Raw genomic sequence first — 17,385 nt, forward strand, 5'->3', positions numbered from 1 at the left:
TTTTAATCCATAAAATTATTTAATCCATGATTAAATTATTTAATCCATGAAAATTATTTAATCCATGAAATTATTTCCAGGTTTGGGCTGCCATGGAGCCTTCAGAGTGACAATGGCTCCGCCTTTAAAGCTGCTGTAACCCAGGATGTGTCAAAAGTTCTAGGAATAGAATATCACTTACGCTGTTCCTGGAGACCCCAGTCCTCAGAAAAGGTTGATAAAAGCTAATGACATTATTAAGTGACATCTGTGCAAATTAACTCAAGAGACACAAGACAATTGGATAAAAGTTCTACCTATAGCTTTAGTTCAGTTCAGTTCAGTCGCTCAGTCGTGTCCGACTCTTTGCGACTCCATGAATTGCAGCACGCCAGGCCTCCCTGTCCATCACCAACTCCCAGAGTTCACTCAGACTCACGGCCATCGAGTCAGTGATGCCAGCCAGCCATCTCATCCCCGTCGTCCCTTTCTCCTCCTGCCCCCAATCCCTCCCAGCATCAGAGTCTTTCCCAATGAGTCAACTCTTCACATGAGATGGCCAAAGTACTGGAGTTTCAGCTTTAGCATCATTCCTTCTAAAGAAATCTCAGGGTTGATATCCTTCAGAATGGACTGGTTGGATCTCCTTGCAGTCCAAGGGACTCTCAAGAGTCTTCTCCAACACCACAGTTCAAAAGCATCAATTCTTCAGTGCTCAGCTTTCTTCACAGTCCAACTCTCACATCCATACATGACCACAGGAAAAACCATAGCCTTGACTAGACGGACCTTTGTTGGCAAAGTACCTGAATAGTTTAGTGGTTTTCCCTATTTTGTTCAATTTCAGTCTGAATTTGGTAATAAGGAGTTCATGATCTGAGCCACAGTCAGCTCCTGGTCTTGTTTTTGTTGACTGTATAGAGCTTCTCCATCTTTGGCTGCAAAGAACATAATCAATCTGATTTCAGTGTTGACCATCTGGTGATGTCCATGTGTAGAGTCTTCTCTTGTGTTGTTGGAAGACGGTGTTTGCTATGACCAGTGCATTTTCTTGGCAAAACTCTATTAGTCTTTGCCCTGCTTCATTCTGTACTCCAAGGCCAAATTTGCCAGTTATTCCAGGTGTTTCTTGACTTCCTACTTTTGCATTCCAGTCCCCTATAATGAAAAGGACATCTATTTTGGGTGTTAGTTCTAAAAGGTCTTGTAGGTCTTCATAGAAACGTTCAACTTCAGCTTCTTCAGTGTTACTGGTTGGGGCATAGACTTGAATTACCGGGATATTGAATGGTTTGCCTTGGAAACGAACAGAGATCATTCTGTCGTTTTTGAGATTGCATCCAAATACAGCATTATGGACTCTTTGGTTGACTGTGATGGCTACTCCATTTCTTCTGAGGGATTCCTGCCCGCAGCAGTAGATATAATGGTCATCTGAGTTAAATTCACCCATTCCAGTCCATTTGAGTTCGCTGATTCCTAGAATGTCGACATTCACTCTAATGAGGACTCAATTGCCCCTAAAAGGAGGAACTGTCCCCCTTTGAATGTATTTATGGAAAGTGAAAGTGAAGTCGCTCAGTTGTGTCTGACTCTTTGTGACCCCATGGACTGTAGCCTATCAGGCTCCTCTGTCCATGGGATTTTCCAGGCAATAGTACTGGAGTGGATTGCCATTTTCTTCTCCAGTGGATCTTCCCGGCCCAGGGATCGAACCCGGGTCTCCCGCATTGTAGGTGACTCCTGATCCTGCCTCTGAGTCAAGCAAGCCTCTATCTGAACCAGGAACCAAGGTCTTCATAAAACCATTGGGATCTTGGGGGCAATCCCTTGAGCCCCTCAGGGAAGGCCGTTACCAGGTTACTCTTTCTTCTCCCATAGTTGTCAAAGTGCCAGGAATTGATTCCTGGGTGCATCACACTTGATATAAGAGGTAGCATACTGATCAGATGCTAAGTGATGTCATTTTATGTCTTTATTTTGTAGGCTCTGATTTTGTACTTTTCAGATCAGCCTGATAATCTATGTGAGCTTGCCTCTGCTGACTCCAAAAATCCTGAGTCTGCCGTTTGATCCTCAAGACAATGCCTTCCTGTCCTGGGCTCACTCCGATGCTGCATTCCACAATTGGTCTAACTGTTGGGTCTGCGGAGCGCTCCCCTCTTCATCAGTGGAAGGCTTTCCGTAGTGGGCATCTCCACTTCAAGGAAAGAACTTTCTCCAAGTCTGTGAATACCTTCGACAACAACAATCATATGTGATGCCTCTTCTTAATGTGATGACATTTAACGATCCTAAAAAAAGTGCAACATTTTGTACTTTAGCGATAGACATAATGTGACTTTCAATTTTGATTATACATTGTCTTGGTTTAATGACTATTCTGCTACATACAAGAAGGTAAATGGGTCTAGATCTGGTGGCTACCTGACGTTTACCAAATATGGGATGAAATTACATGGCTAACTCCTAGAAAGGGACACCTAATATCTAGTGCCCCCATATGCTGGGAACAAATAAAGCCATCCCCAGAAATTAGCCAACAACTTAATTATAATGATTGGAAACACTTGGGATTTTTACCTCAGGAAATATGCAACGTAATCATTCCTGTGTTTTTCAATCCCAGTTCAGGTCCTCCCTTTGCCTGGCCAGGCACTAGTTGGGACTGGATATCTCAGTCATGCTGGCTTGCTCCAAACGGGACCTATTGGATATGTGGCTCTTACGTATGGGCATGGCTTCCCCCTGGTGGATAGGGAGATGAATCCTAGGTCTACCTTTTCCTCAGGGTTTCATATTTTCAGAGCTTCCAGAGAAGCCTGCTAATTTATGACACCTTAGAACTTGCAGCGGAGAAGGCAATGGCACCCCATTCCAGTACTTTTGCCTGGAAAATCCAATGGATGGAGGAGCCTGGTAGGCTGCAGTCCATGGGGTCGCGAAGAGTCGGACACGACTGAGCGACTTCACTTTCACTTTTCACTTTCATGCATGGGAGAAGGAAATGGCAACCCACTCCAGTATTCTTGCCTGGAGAATCCCAGGGATGGGGAAGCCTGGTGGGCTGCCATCTATGGGGTCGCACAGAGTCGGACACAACTGAAGAGACTTAGCAGCAGCAGCAGCAGCAGCAGCAGCAGCAGCACTTGCAGGGCAAGGTCTGTATTTCACTGGTATGATTATTTGGCTGCAGTATTTGTTCCCTCTCTGGGAACTACAGATGTTATGCTCCAAGTGGATGCTCTGACTAACTTTACTCAACAGGCTTTACAAGATTCTCAAAAAGCTATTTCAGCTCTTAATGCTGAACAAATACAAATTAGAAACATGGTTTTACAAAACAGATTGGCCTTATTCTGACAGCTGCACAAGGAGGAACTTGTGCCATTATTCATACCCAGTGCATACATATATACCTGATATGAGCACTATTGTTACTCACTTTACTAAACATATGAACAAAATGATTCCGGCTATGGATACTCGTGAATCCTCAATTGCCTCACTTTGGGAGATGCTAACTAGTTCCTCATAGTGGAAAACTATCCAAATTGTGATGATTTCAATTGCTCTGTTTTTGCTGTTTTCTCCATCCATCTGTAACTGTGTAGCTGGATTTGTTTCTAATTGCATGACAGCTTTTAAGTTACAAATGGTTGCTCAAACTGTTGCAGGAAGAGGGACCCCTTCCAGGGCCCGAAACTGGGCTCTTGTCTAACACTCAGAAATGAATTGTCCGAGGAGACACATGCGCTAACAAAGCAAGAAATTTTATTGGGAAAGGGCACCCGGGTGGAGAGCAGTAGGGTAAGGGAACCCAGGAGAACTGCTCTGCCACATGGCTCGCAGTCTCGGGTTTTATGGTGATGGGATTAGTTTCCAGGTGGTCTTTGGCCAATCATTCTAATTCAGAGTCTTTCCTGGTGGTGCATGCATCGCTCAGCCAAGATGGATGCTAGCCAGAGGGATTCCAGGACGTGGACAGACACGTGGTGTCTCCTTTAGACCTTTTCCGAAATCTTCTGGTTGGTGGTGGCTTATTAGTTCCGTATTCCTTATCTGGATCTCCTGTCATAAAACAACTCATGCAAATAGTTACTATGGTGCCTGGCCAGGGTCGGTGGTTTCAATCAGTGTGCTTCCCCTAACAAAACTCCTATAACTGTGGCAGCTCCCTCCAACTATTACTTGGGTCCTTGGATCAGAGACCTTCAGTATTAGGGTTAGGAGAGTATCTTGCCTCACCAGTTTAGTGACGACACCCCTTATCAGCTTGGAAGCAGTTACAGAATGAGAATGACGCCCCTTTCCCTAGGCAACATAATTCTCCTAAAAGAAAAGGGGGGAATGAGAGGGTAAGGAAGGCAGGCCAGGGGTCTCCAAATGGAAGAAATAGGCTGCAAGTCTCAGACATTTTTTCTCTCTCTCTTAAGCAGCAGGAGGAAACAAACTACAAGTGTTAGATTTTTTTCCCCCTTCTTTATATGAATTTTAAAACAGGTTTCTCTTAAAATTGTGCTGCCATAAAGACACCTGGTTCCACCTGAACTTAACTATTCTCAAATCTTGAGCTAACCAATGCATTTTTCTTATGGAAATGTTTGTCTTAAGCTATGTTAATGAACTATGTATTTACACTAGACTGTCTTCATGTTGTTCGCCTAAGACTCAGAACCCACTTGACAAACCAGTATGTTTTACTCATGCAAATGTTCTCTTAAGCTATGTTAATGAGACTATATTTGCTTGGAAACCTACCTTTCTTCAAGATTCATGTCAATCGTTTATGGCCCAGGACAACTCACCTTGTGCCAATGTTATCTCAAAATGCATGTTGTGGGTGACGGGCATGGTGCCAGGCTCGGAGTTTTGAGACATTTCCTTTCTCTAACAGACTGCTAGTAGCTATATAACCTCTGGCTAAAGACTAGCAGTGGGGCATTCTTTCTGCCCCCTTCTGATGTCTATGTCAGAAGCTGTCTCTATCTCTTTTATACTTTAATAAAACTTTATTACACAAAAGCTCTGAGTGATCAAGCCTTGTCACTGACCCCAGATTCAATTCCTCTCCTCCGGAGGCCAAGAATCCTGGCATCTTTCATGGCTCAACAACAACTTTTAACACTACTCATTTTGAACTCAGTTTCTTCTGGGGAGTATAGAGTAGGGTATTGTTTTTATGTACTCTGTCCCTCTCTTTTAGTTGATATATTCGAACATTTACATTTAATATAATTATTGCTGGGCTAGGACTTCAGTGGGATTTGTTTCTTCTATTCTATTGCTTTGGGTTACTTGTACCATTTTTAGAATTCCATTTATCAATAGTGGTTTTGTATCTCTTTCTGTAGATATTTAGTTCTTGTATTATATTATGTATATGTAAGTTTTCATAGTCCTCTGGTGTCAAGATTTCACCAGTTCCAGTGAAGTGCAAAAACCTTTCAATCCTTTAAGATCCTTTACTATTAGTTGTTCAGTTGCTGAGTCATGTCCGAATATTTGCAACCCCTAAACTGCACCAAACCAGGCTTCCCTGTCCTTCACTATCTCCTGGAATTTGCTCAAACTCACATCCATTGAATCAGTGATGCTAATCATCTCATCGTTTTCTGCCCCCTTCTCCTCTTGTCCTCAATCTTTCCCACCCACAAGGTGGCCAAATTATTGGAGCTTCAGCTTCAGCCTCAGTCCTTCCAATGAATGTTCAGGACTGATTTCCTTTAGGATGGACTGGTTGGATCTCCTTGCTGTCCAAGGGAATCTCAGGAGTCTTCTCCAGCACAATTCAAAAGCATCAGTTCTTCAGCACTCAGCCTTCTTTATGGCCCAACTCTCACAAACATATGTTACTGGAAAAACCATAGCTTTGACCATACAGACTTCTGTCAGCAAAGTTATGCCTTGGCTTTTTAATACACTTTTTCATAGCTTTTCTTCCAAGGAGCAAGGGTCTTTTAATTTCATGGCTGCAGTCACCATCCACAGTGACTTTGGAGCCCAAGAAAATAAAATCTGTCACTGCTTCCATTTTCCCCCCTTCTATTTGCCATAAAGCGATGGGGTCAGATGCCATGATCTTCGGTTTTTGAATGTTGAGTTTTAAGCCAGCTTTTTCACTCTCTTTTTTCACCTTCAAGAGACTCTTTAGTTTCTCACTTTCTGCCATTAGGGTGGTGTCACCTGCATATCTGAGATTGCTGGTATTTTTCCCAGTAATCTTGACTCCAGCTTGTGAATCATCCAGCCCAGCATTCTGCATGACGTACTCTGCATATAAGTTAAATAAGCAGGGTGACAATATACAGCGTTGATGTATTCCTTTCCCAATTTGGAACCAGACCATTGTTCCATGTCTGGTTCTAACTGTTGCTTCTTGTCCTGCAAACAGATTTCCCAGGAGACAGGTAAGGTGGTCTGGTATTCCCATCTCTCTAAGAATTTTCCACAATTTGTTGTGATCCATATTTCCTTGCTTTTTCTATGATCCAACAGATGCTGGCAATTTAATCTCTGGTTCCTATGCCTTTTCCAAATCCAGCTTGTACATTTGCTAGTTCTTGGTTCACATAGTATTGAAGCCTACCTTGAAAAATTTTGAGCATTATCTTGCTAGAATGTGAAATGAGTGCAACTGTATGGTAGTTACTATCAGACAATGTTATAATTTTGCTTCAGATACAATTTAGAAAACTTAAGAAAAAATTCCACTGTATTAACTAATATATTTACTCTTTGTATTGTTCAATCTCCTTCCCTAATGTTTCAAGTTTCCTCTTTTTATCATTTCCTTTCCAATTCAAGAACCTCCTGCAGGTCTTTTACTTTTTTAAAAAATTAGGTAGATCTACTGGTGACAAATCCTTTTAGTTTTCTTTCATCTGAGAATGTCTTGATATCTAACCCCTTTATTCCTGAAGAATATTTTCACTGCATATCAAATTCTGAATCACAGTTCTTTGTTTTCAGCACTTGGAAATGTAATGCTCCTTCTTTCTGGCCTCTTTGGTTTCTGTTAAGAAACTTAATATGATTCAAATTGCTTTTCAGTTATAGGTAAAGTATTATCTTTTTCTTTCTGCTTTCAAGATTTTTCACCATTAGTTTTCAGAATTTTGATTATGATGTATCTTGGCAAGATAATTTTGGGGGTGTATCCTATTTGGGGTTAGCTCAGCTTCTTGAATTTGTAGGTTTCTGTCTTTCACCAATTTTTTTTTCCAGACATTAAATAGCTTTTCAACCCCACCCTCTTTCTCCTCGCCCTCCAGGACACAGATGAAATAAATATTAGATCATTTGTTATACTACCACAGATCCCTGGGGCTCTTTTTACTTTTTTTCCAATCTGTTCTCTGCTGGTTAATTTCTATTGCTTTATCTTTACTTTCACTGATCCTTTCACTATTGTTTCCATTTCCACTCTGCTACTGGGTCCATCTAGTGAGCTTATTATTTCCTTTATTGTATTGTTCAGTTTTTAAATTTCCATTTGATTCCTTTTTATATTTTGTGCTTCTTTGCTGAGACTTTACAGTTTTGTTTCAAGCATTTTCATAAATTTTCATCCAAGTATTTTTATCATGCCTGCTTTAAATCCTTTGTCAGATAATTCCCATCTCTGTATCAAGACGGTTGTCTTACTCAAGATAGTCCTGATTCTTGGTATCTATCAGTGGTTTTCAGTTGTAGCCTGGTCATTTTTGATTACTACATCATGAGACTGGATCCTACTTAAATCTGTTTCACAGGCGCCTCTGACATCAGCACAGAAAGGCAGACCTCACCCTATTTCTGCCAAGTTGGGGGTGAAAGTCCACCACCCTGGCTGGGAGAGTATGATAATTAATTTTATGCTTCAATTTGATTAGGCTACAGAATGCCTAGATAGCTAAAGATTATTTCTGGATGTCTGTGAGAGTGTTTCCAGAAGCAATTACTAGCACTTGAATTGGTGAGCTGAATAAAGCTAACTGTCCTCCCCAACGTGGGTGGATATCATCCTATCTATCAAGAACCTGAACAGAACAAAGTTCAAGCCTGAATGCTTGAGTTTAAGATACCAGTCTTCTGCCCTTAGTGTTTCTGGTCAATCTCCTCTTCTTTCTACCTTCCTCCAGTTTCTCAGGAGAACCCTAATACCAACTGCCAGTTTGAGGGTAGGGGAGAATGCCTTGCAATTGTTCCCTACATTACTTTCAAAAACACTATAGAGGAAAGGTCTCCTTACCACTGAGTCACCATGACAATCCCAGCTCCTCTTAGCCTTTTCTGAAATCATATCAGCAAGACTATCATGGAAGTCTAGGCTCCCCACTTAACCTACGCTGAGGGGGATAAGGGCCCATTTTATTTCACCGTGTTTGGCTGCAGTAAAGCATTTATTGTCTGTTAATTTTTCTCTCTTGCTAAGTTGCCTCTTTCTTGGTCCTTATTTATTTTCCCCCAAAGTCCATATGTTCAAGCCCCCAGTGTGGCTATACTGGGAAATGGGGTTTCTAAGTAATAACTAAAGTTAATGAGGTCATAATATTGGGCTTTGATTCAATAGGACTAGTGTCCTTGTATAAAGCACACCAGAGAACTAGTGCTCTCCCCACCCAGGCCCTCTCCCTATGTACACACACCAAAAAATGACGATGTAACTATATAGTGAGAAGGAGGCCATCTACATACCAGGAAGAGGGCCCTCACTGGAAACCAAGTCAGCTAGACCCTTGATCTTGGACTTCTAACCTCCAGAGCTGTGAGAAAATTAATTCCTGCTGTTTAAGCCACCCATTCTGTGGTATTTATGACAGTCCTAGCAAACTAATACAGATTGCCTTGGCTCAAAGTTTTCCATGGGGTTTCAATCAAACTGTCAGCCAGGATCATGCCAGGGATCAACTTCCACGCTCACTAACAAGGTTTTGGATTCAGTTTCTTGTGGGATGCTGGACCAAGAACCTTTAATTCACTAGCCATTGTGAGGAGGCCTCTCTCAGTTCCATGGCACAGGGGTCTCTCCATAGGACAGCTAACAATATGGTAGCTGGTTTCCATCACAGCAAGGACCTGAAGGAGCAAGGGAATAAGAGAATCTGGGAGCAACTCTCTGCTCAAGATGGAAGCCAGTCTTTCACTTCAACCTAATCTCAGCAGTGACATCCCATCACCATTTCTTTTCATTAGAAATGTCATTAAATCTAGCCCACACTCAAAGAGAGATTTTAAAAGGGCCTGAATACTAGGAGGTAGGTATTATTGGAGGTCATCCTAGAGGCTCCCTACAAGGTCTCACACCATCGTGATTATCTGGTTCATGAAGATCTTTTCTGTACAGTTCTGTGTATTCTTGCCACCTCTTCTTAATAGCCTCTGCTTCAGTTAGATCCCTACCATTTCTGTCCTTTATCGAGTCCATCTTTGCATAAAAAGTTCCCTTGGAATCTCTAATTTTCTTGAAGAGATCTCTAGTCTTTCCCATTCTATTGTTTCCCTCTATTTCTTCGCTTTGATCGCTGAGGAAGACTTTCTTATCTCTCCTTGCTATTTTTTGGAACTCTGCATTCAGATGCTTATATCTTTCCTTTTCTCAATTGCTTTTCACTTCCCGTTTTATCAGAGCTATTTGTAAGGCCTCCTCAGACAGCCATTTTGCTTTTCTGCATTTCTTTTTCTTGGGGATGGTCTTGATTCCTGTCTCCTGTACAATGTCACGAACCTCCATCCAAAATTCATCAGGCACTCTATCAGATCTAGTCCCTTAAATCTATTTCTCACTTCCACTGTATAATCATAAGGGACTTGATTTAGGTCATACCTGAATGGTCTAGTGGTTTTCTCCATTTTCTTCAATTTCAGTCTGAATTTGGCAATAAGGAGTTCATGATCTGAGACACAGTCAGCTCCTGGTCTTGTTTTTGCTGACTGTATAGAGCTTCTCCATCTTTAGCTGCAAAGAACATAATCAATCTGATTTCAGTGTCAACCATCTGGTGATGTCCATCTGTAGAGTCTTCTCTTTTGTTGTTGGAAGAGGGTGTTTGCTATGACCAGTGCATTCTCTTGTCAGAACTCTATTAGCCTTTGCCCTGTTTCATTCTGTACTCCAAGGCCAAATTTGCCAGTTATTCCAGGTGTTTCTTGACTTCCTACTTTTGCATTCCAGTCCCCTATTATGAAAAGGACATCTTTTTTGGGTGTTAGTTCTAGAAGGTCTTGTAGGTCCTCATAGAACTGTTCAACTTCAGCTTCTTCAGCATTACAGGTCAGGGCATAGACTTGGATTACCATGATACTGAATGGTTTGCCTTGGAAATGAACAGAGATCATTCGGTCATTTTTGAGATCGCATCCAAGTACTGCAATTTGGACTCTTTGGTTGACTATGACTGCTACTCCATTTTTTTCTAAGGGATTCCTGCCCACAGTAGTAGATATAACGGTCATCTGAATTAAATTCACCCACTCCAGTCCATCTTAGTTCACTGATTGCTAGAATGTCTATGTTCTCTCTTTTCATCTGTCCGTTTTCATTCCAATCACAAAGAAAGGCAATGCCAAAGAATGCTCAAACTACCGTACAATTGCACTCATTTCACACGCTAGTAAAGTAATCCTCAAAATTCTCCAAGCCAGGCTTCAGCAATACGTGAACCGTGAACTTCCAGAGTTCAAGCTGGTTTTAGAAAAGACAGAGGAACCAGAAACCAAATTGCCAACATCTGCTGGATCATGGAAAAAGCAAGAGACTTGCAGAAAAACATCTATTTCTGCTTTATTGACTATGCCAAAGCCTTTGACTGTGTGGATCACAATAAACTGTGGAAAATTCTGAAAGAGATGGGAATACCAGACCACCTGACCTGCCTCTTGAGACCTGTATGCAGATCAGGAAGCAACAGTTAGAACTGGACATGGAACAACAGTTTGGATCCAAATAGGAAAAGGAGTACGTCAAGGCTGTATATTGTCACCCTGTTTATTTAACTTATATGCAGAGTACATCATGAGAAACGCTGGGCTGGAGGAAGCACAAGCTGGAATGAAGATTGCCAAGAGAAATATCAATAACCTCAGATATGCAGATGACACCAGCCTTATGGCAGAAAGTAAAGAAGAACTAAAAAGCCTCTTGATGCAAGTGAAAGAGGAGAGTGAAAAAGTTGGCTTAAAGCTCAACATTCAGAAAACAAAGATCATGGCATCCGGCCCCATCACTTTATGGCAAATAGATGGGGAAATAGTGGAAGCAGTGGCTGACTTTATTTTTCTGGGCTCCAAAATCACTGCAGATGGTAATGGCAGTCATGAAATTAAAAGACGCTTGCTCCTTGAAAGGAAAGTTATGACCAACCTCGACAGCATATTAAAAAGCAGAGACATTACTTTGCCAACAAAGGTCCATCTAGTCAAGGCTATGATTTTTCCAGTGGTCACGTATGGATGTGAGATTTGGACTGTAAAGAAAGCTGAGTGCCAAAGAACCGATGCTTTTGAACTGTGGTGTTGGAGAAGTCTCTCAAGGAGATCCAACCAGTCCATCCTAAAGGAGTTCAGTCCTGGGTGTTCATTGGAAAGACTGATGTTGAAGCTGAAACTCCAATATTTTGGCCACCTGATGCAAAGAGCTGACCTATTTCAAAAGACCCTGATACTGGGAAAGATTGAGGGCAGGAGGAGAAGAGGACGACAGAGGATGAGATGCTTGGATGGCATCAACGACTCAATGGACATGGGTTTGGGTGGACTCGGGGAGTTGGTGATGGACAGGGTGGCCTGGCATGCTGTGGTTCATGGTGTCACAAAGAGTGGGACATGACTGAGCAACTGAACTGAACTAAACAAGGTCTCAATGGCCCAATTTGGGACAATTTGAGCAGCATAATAAATGATGACACTAATGGATTAAAATTGATAGAATAAAAATCCATGAGTCCATACTGTTATATAAAACAATTGAATAAATAAACACAAATCAACACATGATGAGGTTATATCCTGATAAACCCAACATAAATTGAAAATACATTTAATACACCTAACTTACTGGACATCACAGTTCAGCCAAGCCTATCGTAAATATGCCTAGAACACTTACAGTAACCGAAAGTTGGAAAAAGTAATCTAACACAAAATCTACAATAAAATATTGAATATCTCATGTATTTTACTGAATACTATACTGAAAGTAAAGATTTAGAATGGATGTATGGAATGGTTGCAAGTGTATTTGTAGTTTACCTTTCTGACTGTGTGGCTGACAGCTTCACTGTCACTGCCCAGCATCATTAAGAGTATCATACTACTTCTTGCCAGCTCAGGAAATGATCAAAGTTCAAAATTCCATGTACAGTTTGTACTCAACTTTTGCTTTTGCAAAACACAAAATTATAGATGGAATCACAGTAAGTCAGGGACTGTCTGTAAATAAATGGAGGGGAAAGGACAAAGCTATTCCTTACAGCAGAATTCCATTTAACAAAGGTAGAAAGAAAATTACCATTTGGTACATACCACATAAATAAATGCTGTGAGCCACAATGGAATCTAAAATTACTGGATGAAATTTTGATTCTAAAAAATAAGGTAAAGGCAAAGTCTTAAATTTTCTCCCCACAGGCTACTTATTAATTTATAAAGAAAAATTTTAAGTTTATACTACACAAATCTAATAACAGAATAATCAGGCTTAACCAGTAATGACATCAGTTTCATATACCTGTATATGCTGCACAAGAAACATACAACATCACTTCTGTAAAATGTCTCGCCAAAAATGCATAACCTTAATTTAACCAATCAGAAAACCCCAACTGAGGGATATCTTACAAAATAACTTTCCAATACTCGAAGTGTCAAGGGCATAAAAGACAAGAAGTACTAAAGAATTGTCTAAGATTGCAGGTGGCTAAGATGACAGGAAAAACAAACAACATAAGATCCTAAATCAGATTTTAACCAGAAAAATGACACAGTTTGGATGGTGAAATTTAAATGAAGTCCAGTTAAGCTATTCCAAATCCTGAAAGAGGATGCTGTGAAAGTGCTGTACTCAATATGCCAGCAAATTTGGAAAACTCAGCAGTGGCCATAGGACTAGAAAAGGTCAGTTTTCATTCCAATCCCAAAGAAAGGCAATGCCAAAGAATGCTCAAACTACCACACAATTGCACTCATCTCACATGCTAGTAAAGTAATGCTCAAAATTCTCCAAGCCAGGCTTCAGCAATATGTGAACCGTGAATTTCCTGATGTTCAAGCTGGTTTTAGAAAAGGCAGAGGAACCAGAGATCAAATTGCCAACATTCGCTGGATCATGGAAAAAGCAAGAGAATTCCAGAAAAACATCTATTTCTGCTTTGTTGACTATGCCAAAGCCTTTGACTGTGTGGATCACAATAAACTGTGGAAAATTCTGAAAGAGATGGGAATACCAGACCACCTGACCTGCCTCTTGGGAAATCTGTATGCAGATCAGGAAGCAACAGTTAGAACTGGACATGGAACAACAGACTCGTTCCAAATAGGAAAAGGAGTACGTCAAGGCTGTATATTGTCACCCTGTTTATTTAACTTATATGCAGAGTACATCATGAGAAACGCTGGACTGGTAGAAACACAAACTGGAATCAAGATTGCCGGGAAAAATATCAATAATCTTAGATATGCAGATGACACCAGCCTTATGGCAGAAAGTGAAGAGGAACTCAAAAGCCTTTTGATGAAAGTGAAAGAGGAGAGTGAAAAAGTTGGCTTAAAGCTCGACATTCAGAAAACGAAGATCATGGCATCCAGTCCCACCACTTCATGGGAAATAGATGGGGAAACAGTGGAAACAGTGTCAGACTTTATTTTTCTGGGCTCCAAAATCACTACAGATGGTGACTGCAGCCATGAAATTAAAAGACGCTTACTTCTTGGAAGGAAAGTTATGACCTACCTAGATAGCATATTGAAAAGCAGAGACATTACTTTGCCAACAAAGATCCGTCTAGTCAAGGCTATGGTTTTTCCTGTGGTCATGTATGGATGTGAGATTTGGACTGTGAAGAAGGCTGAGCACCGAAGAATTGATGCTTTTGAACTGTGGTGTTGGAGAAGACTCTTGAGAGTCCCTTGGACTACAAGGAGATCCAACCAGTCCATTCTGAAGGAGATCAGCCCTGGGATTTCTTTGGAAGGAATGGTGCTGAAGCTGAAACTCTAGTACTTTGGCCACTTCATGCGAAGCGTTGACTCATTGGAAAAGACCCTAATTCTGGGAGGGATTGGGGGCAGGAGAAGGGGGCGACAGAGGATGAGATGGCTGGATGGCATCACTGACTTGATGGACGTGAGTCTGAGTGAACTCTGGGAGTTGGTGATGGACAGGGAGGCCTGGCGTGCTGCGATTCATGGGGTCGCAAAGAGTCAGACATGACTGAGCGACTGATCTGATCTGATTGTATAGGTGTTTTCTCAATCAATTAATTATGTAATATGTGAACATTAAAAGCTGGATGAATGGTATACAAGGACTCTGTGTACTGTTGTTATTATATTTCAAACAGCTTTGCCTGCTTGCTAAGATACTTTAGTCATGTCCAGCTTTTTGCGACCCTATGGACCATAGCCCGCCAGGCTCCTCTGTCCATGGGATTCTCCAGGCAAGGATACTGGAGTAGGTTGCCATTTCCTTCTCCAGGGGAATTTTCCTGACATAGGGATTGAACAAAATGGCTGTCTGGGGAGGCCTTACAAATAGCTGTGAAAAGAAGAGAAGCGAAAAGCAAAGGAGTAAAGGAAAGATATAAACAACGCAATGCAGAGTTCCAAAAAATAGCAGGGAGAGATAAAAAAGCCTTCCTCAGCGATCAATGCAAAGAAATAGAGGAAAACAAAAGAATGGGAAAGACTAGAGATCTCTTCAAGAAAATTAGAGACACCAAGGGAAAATTTCATGCAAAGATGGGCTTGATAAAGGACAGAAATGGTATGGACCTAATAGAAGCAGAACAGATTAAGAGGAGGTGGCAAGAATACACAGAAGAACTGTACAAAAAAGATCTTCATGACCCAGATAATCATGATGGTGTGATCACTCACCTAGGGCCAGATATCCTGGAATGTGAAGTCAAGTGGGCCTTAGAAAGCATCACTACGAACAAAGCTAGTGGGAGTGATGGAATTCCAGTTGAGCTATTTCAAATCCTGAAAGATGATGCTGTGAAAGTGCTACACTCAATATGCCAGCAAAGTTGGAAAACTCAGCAGTGGCCACAAGACTGGAAAAGGTCAGTTTTCATTCCAATCCCAAAGAAAGGCAATGCCAAAGAATGCTCAAACTACCGCACAATTGCACTCATCTCACATGCTAGTAAAGTAATCCTCAAAATTCTCCAAGCCAGCCTTCAGCAATAGATGAACCCTGAACTTCCAGATGTTCAAGCTGGTTTTAGAAAAGGCAGAGGAACCAGAGATCAAATTGCCAACATCTGCTGGATCACTGAAAAAGCAAGAGAGGTGCAGAAAAACATCTATTTCTGCTTTATTGACTATGCCAAAGCCTTTGACTCTGTGGATCAAAATGAACTGTGGAAAATTCTGAAAGAGATTGGAATACCAGACCACCTGATCTGCCTCTTGAGAAATTTGTATGCAGATCAGGAAGCAACAGTTAGAACTGGACATGGAACAACAGACTGGTTCCAAATAGGAAAAGGAGTTCGTCAAGGCTGTATATTGTCACCCTGTTTATTTAACTTATATGCAGATTACATCATGAGAAACGCTGGACTGGAAGAAGCACAAAATATCAATAACCTCAGATATGCAGATGATACCACCCTTATGGCAGAAAGTGAAGAGGAACTAAAAAGCCTCTTGATGAAGGTCAAAGTGGAGAGTGAAAAAGTTGGCTTAAAGCTTAACATTCAGAAAACGAAGATCATGGCATCCGGTCCCATCACTTCATGGGAAATAGATGGGGAAACAGTGGAAACAGTGTCAGACTTTATTTTTCTGGGCTCCAAAATCACTGCAGATGGTGACTGCAGCCATGAAATTAAAAGACGCTTACTCCTTGGAAGGAAAGTTATGGCCAACCTAGATAGCATATTCAAAAGCAGAGACATTACTTTGCCAACAAAGACCCGTCTAGTCAAGGCTATGGTTTTTCCTATGGTCATGTATGGATGTGAGATTTGGACTGTGAAGAAGGCTGAGCGCCAAAGAATTGATGCTTTTGAACTGTGGTGTTGGAGAAGACTCTTGAGAGTCCCTTGGACTACAAGGAGATCCAACCAGTGCATTCTGAAGGAGATCAGCCCTGGGATTTCTTTGGAAGGAATGATGCTAAAGCTGAAACTCCAGTACTTTGACCACCTCATGCGAAGAGTTGACTCATTGGAAAAGACTCTGATGCTGGGAGGGATTGGGGGCAGGAGGAGAAGGGGACAACAGAGGATGAGATGGCTGGATGGCATCACCGACTCGATGGACATGAGTCTGAGTGAACTCCGGGAGATAGTGATGGACAGGGACGCCTGGCATGCTGCGATTCATGGGGTCGCAGAGAGTCGGACACGACTGAGCAACTGTAGTGAACTGAAAAGATGTTGACAGTCTAATGCCAGTACCTATGAAGAGTGCGTTTATTTTAAATTTGGATCTTTGCAGATGTCAAGTAAAGATGAGGTCATTAGGTGTGGTGAACCCTAATCCAATGATTGAGTCCTTATAAAAAGGGGAAATTTGGACATGAGGTAAGACATACACAGAGGAAAAGAGGTTGAACTTTTTTATGTGCTTTATTGACCATTTCTCTATCTTCTTTGAAGAGATTTCTACTCAAATCCTTTCCCTAGTTTTTAATCAGCTTATCTTTTTTATTGAGTTTTAAGAGTTCTTTATATATACTGAATGCATGCACACACGCTGTCGTGTCCAACTGTTTGCAATCCCATGGACTGTATCCTACCAGATTCCTCTGTTTATGGGATTTCCCAGACAAAAGTGCTGGAGTAAGTTGCCATTTCCCCCTCTAGGGGATCTTCCCGATCCAGGGATTGAACCTGCATCTCCTGCATTGCAGGTGATTCTTTACTGCTTTAGCCATCTGGGCAACAACTCTGGATACTGAATCTTTATCAAATACACGATTTGCAAGTACTTTCTCCCATTCTGTGGGTTGTCTTTTTGCTTTCTTGATAGTGCTATTTAAAGCACAGAAGTTTTACAATGTTATATCTGGTTTCCAATACTTCTATACCTCTAAAATTACTTCAACATAAAAAAAACTAAAAATCTGTGTAAGACATTTAGAAGACTGTGCTCTAGACTACCGAAAGGAAGGAGAAATGGAATTTTTCCTTTGCTATTAAATACAATTCTGTTTCTTTTCTTTTCCAGATTATACAAGTGATGCAAATTCTCTGG

General features: G+C 41.3%; 1 protein-coding gene across 3 annotated transcripts in view; it reads right to left on the reverse strand.

Moving 5' to 3' along the window:
- The window catches only part of LOC133234971 (uncharacterized), a 20,886-nt gene continuing 3,501 nt past the window's right edge, over window positions 1-17,385 (reverse strand). Inside the window, exons 2-3 of one of the 3 annotated variants that reach the window (XR_009732379.1) lie at window positions 9,788-12,543; window positions 1-2,273 (exon numbers count right to left, since the gene is read on the reverse strand). Coding sequence is in view for 2 of the 3 variants with exons in the window: in XM_061395667.1 (XP_061251651.1) it covers window positions 12,330-12,543 (214 nt within the window). In the remaining variant the exon portion in view is untranslated. Of the gene's footprint in view, window positions 12,544-17,385 lie in introns of all 3 variants that reach the window. The other 2 variants (XM_061395667.1, XM_061395668.1) reach the window with 2 other exon arrangements.

This window comes from Bos javanicus, chromosome 22, assembly GCF_032452875.1.
Source record: "Bos javanicus breed banteng chromosome 22, ARS-OSU_banteng_1.0, whole genome shotgun sequence".
NCBI lineage: Eukaryota > Metazoa > Chordata > Mammalia > Artiodactyla > Bovidae > Bos > Bos javanicus.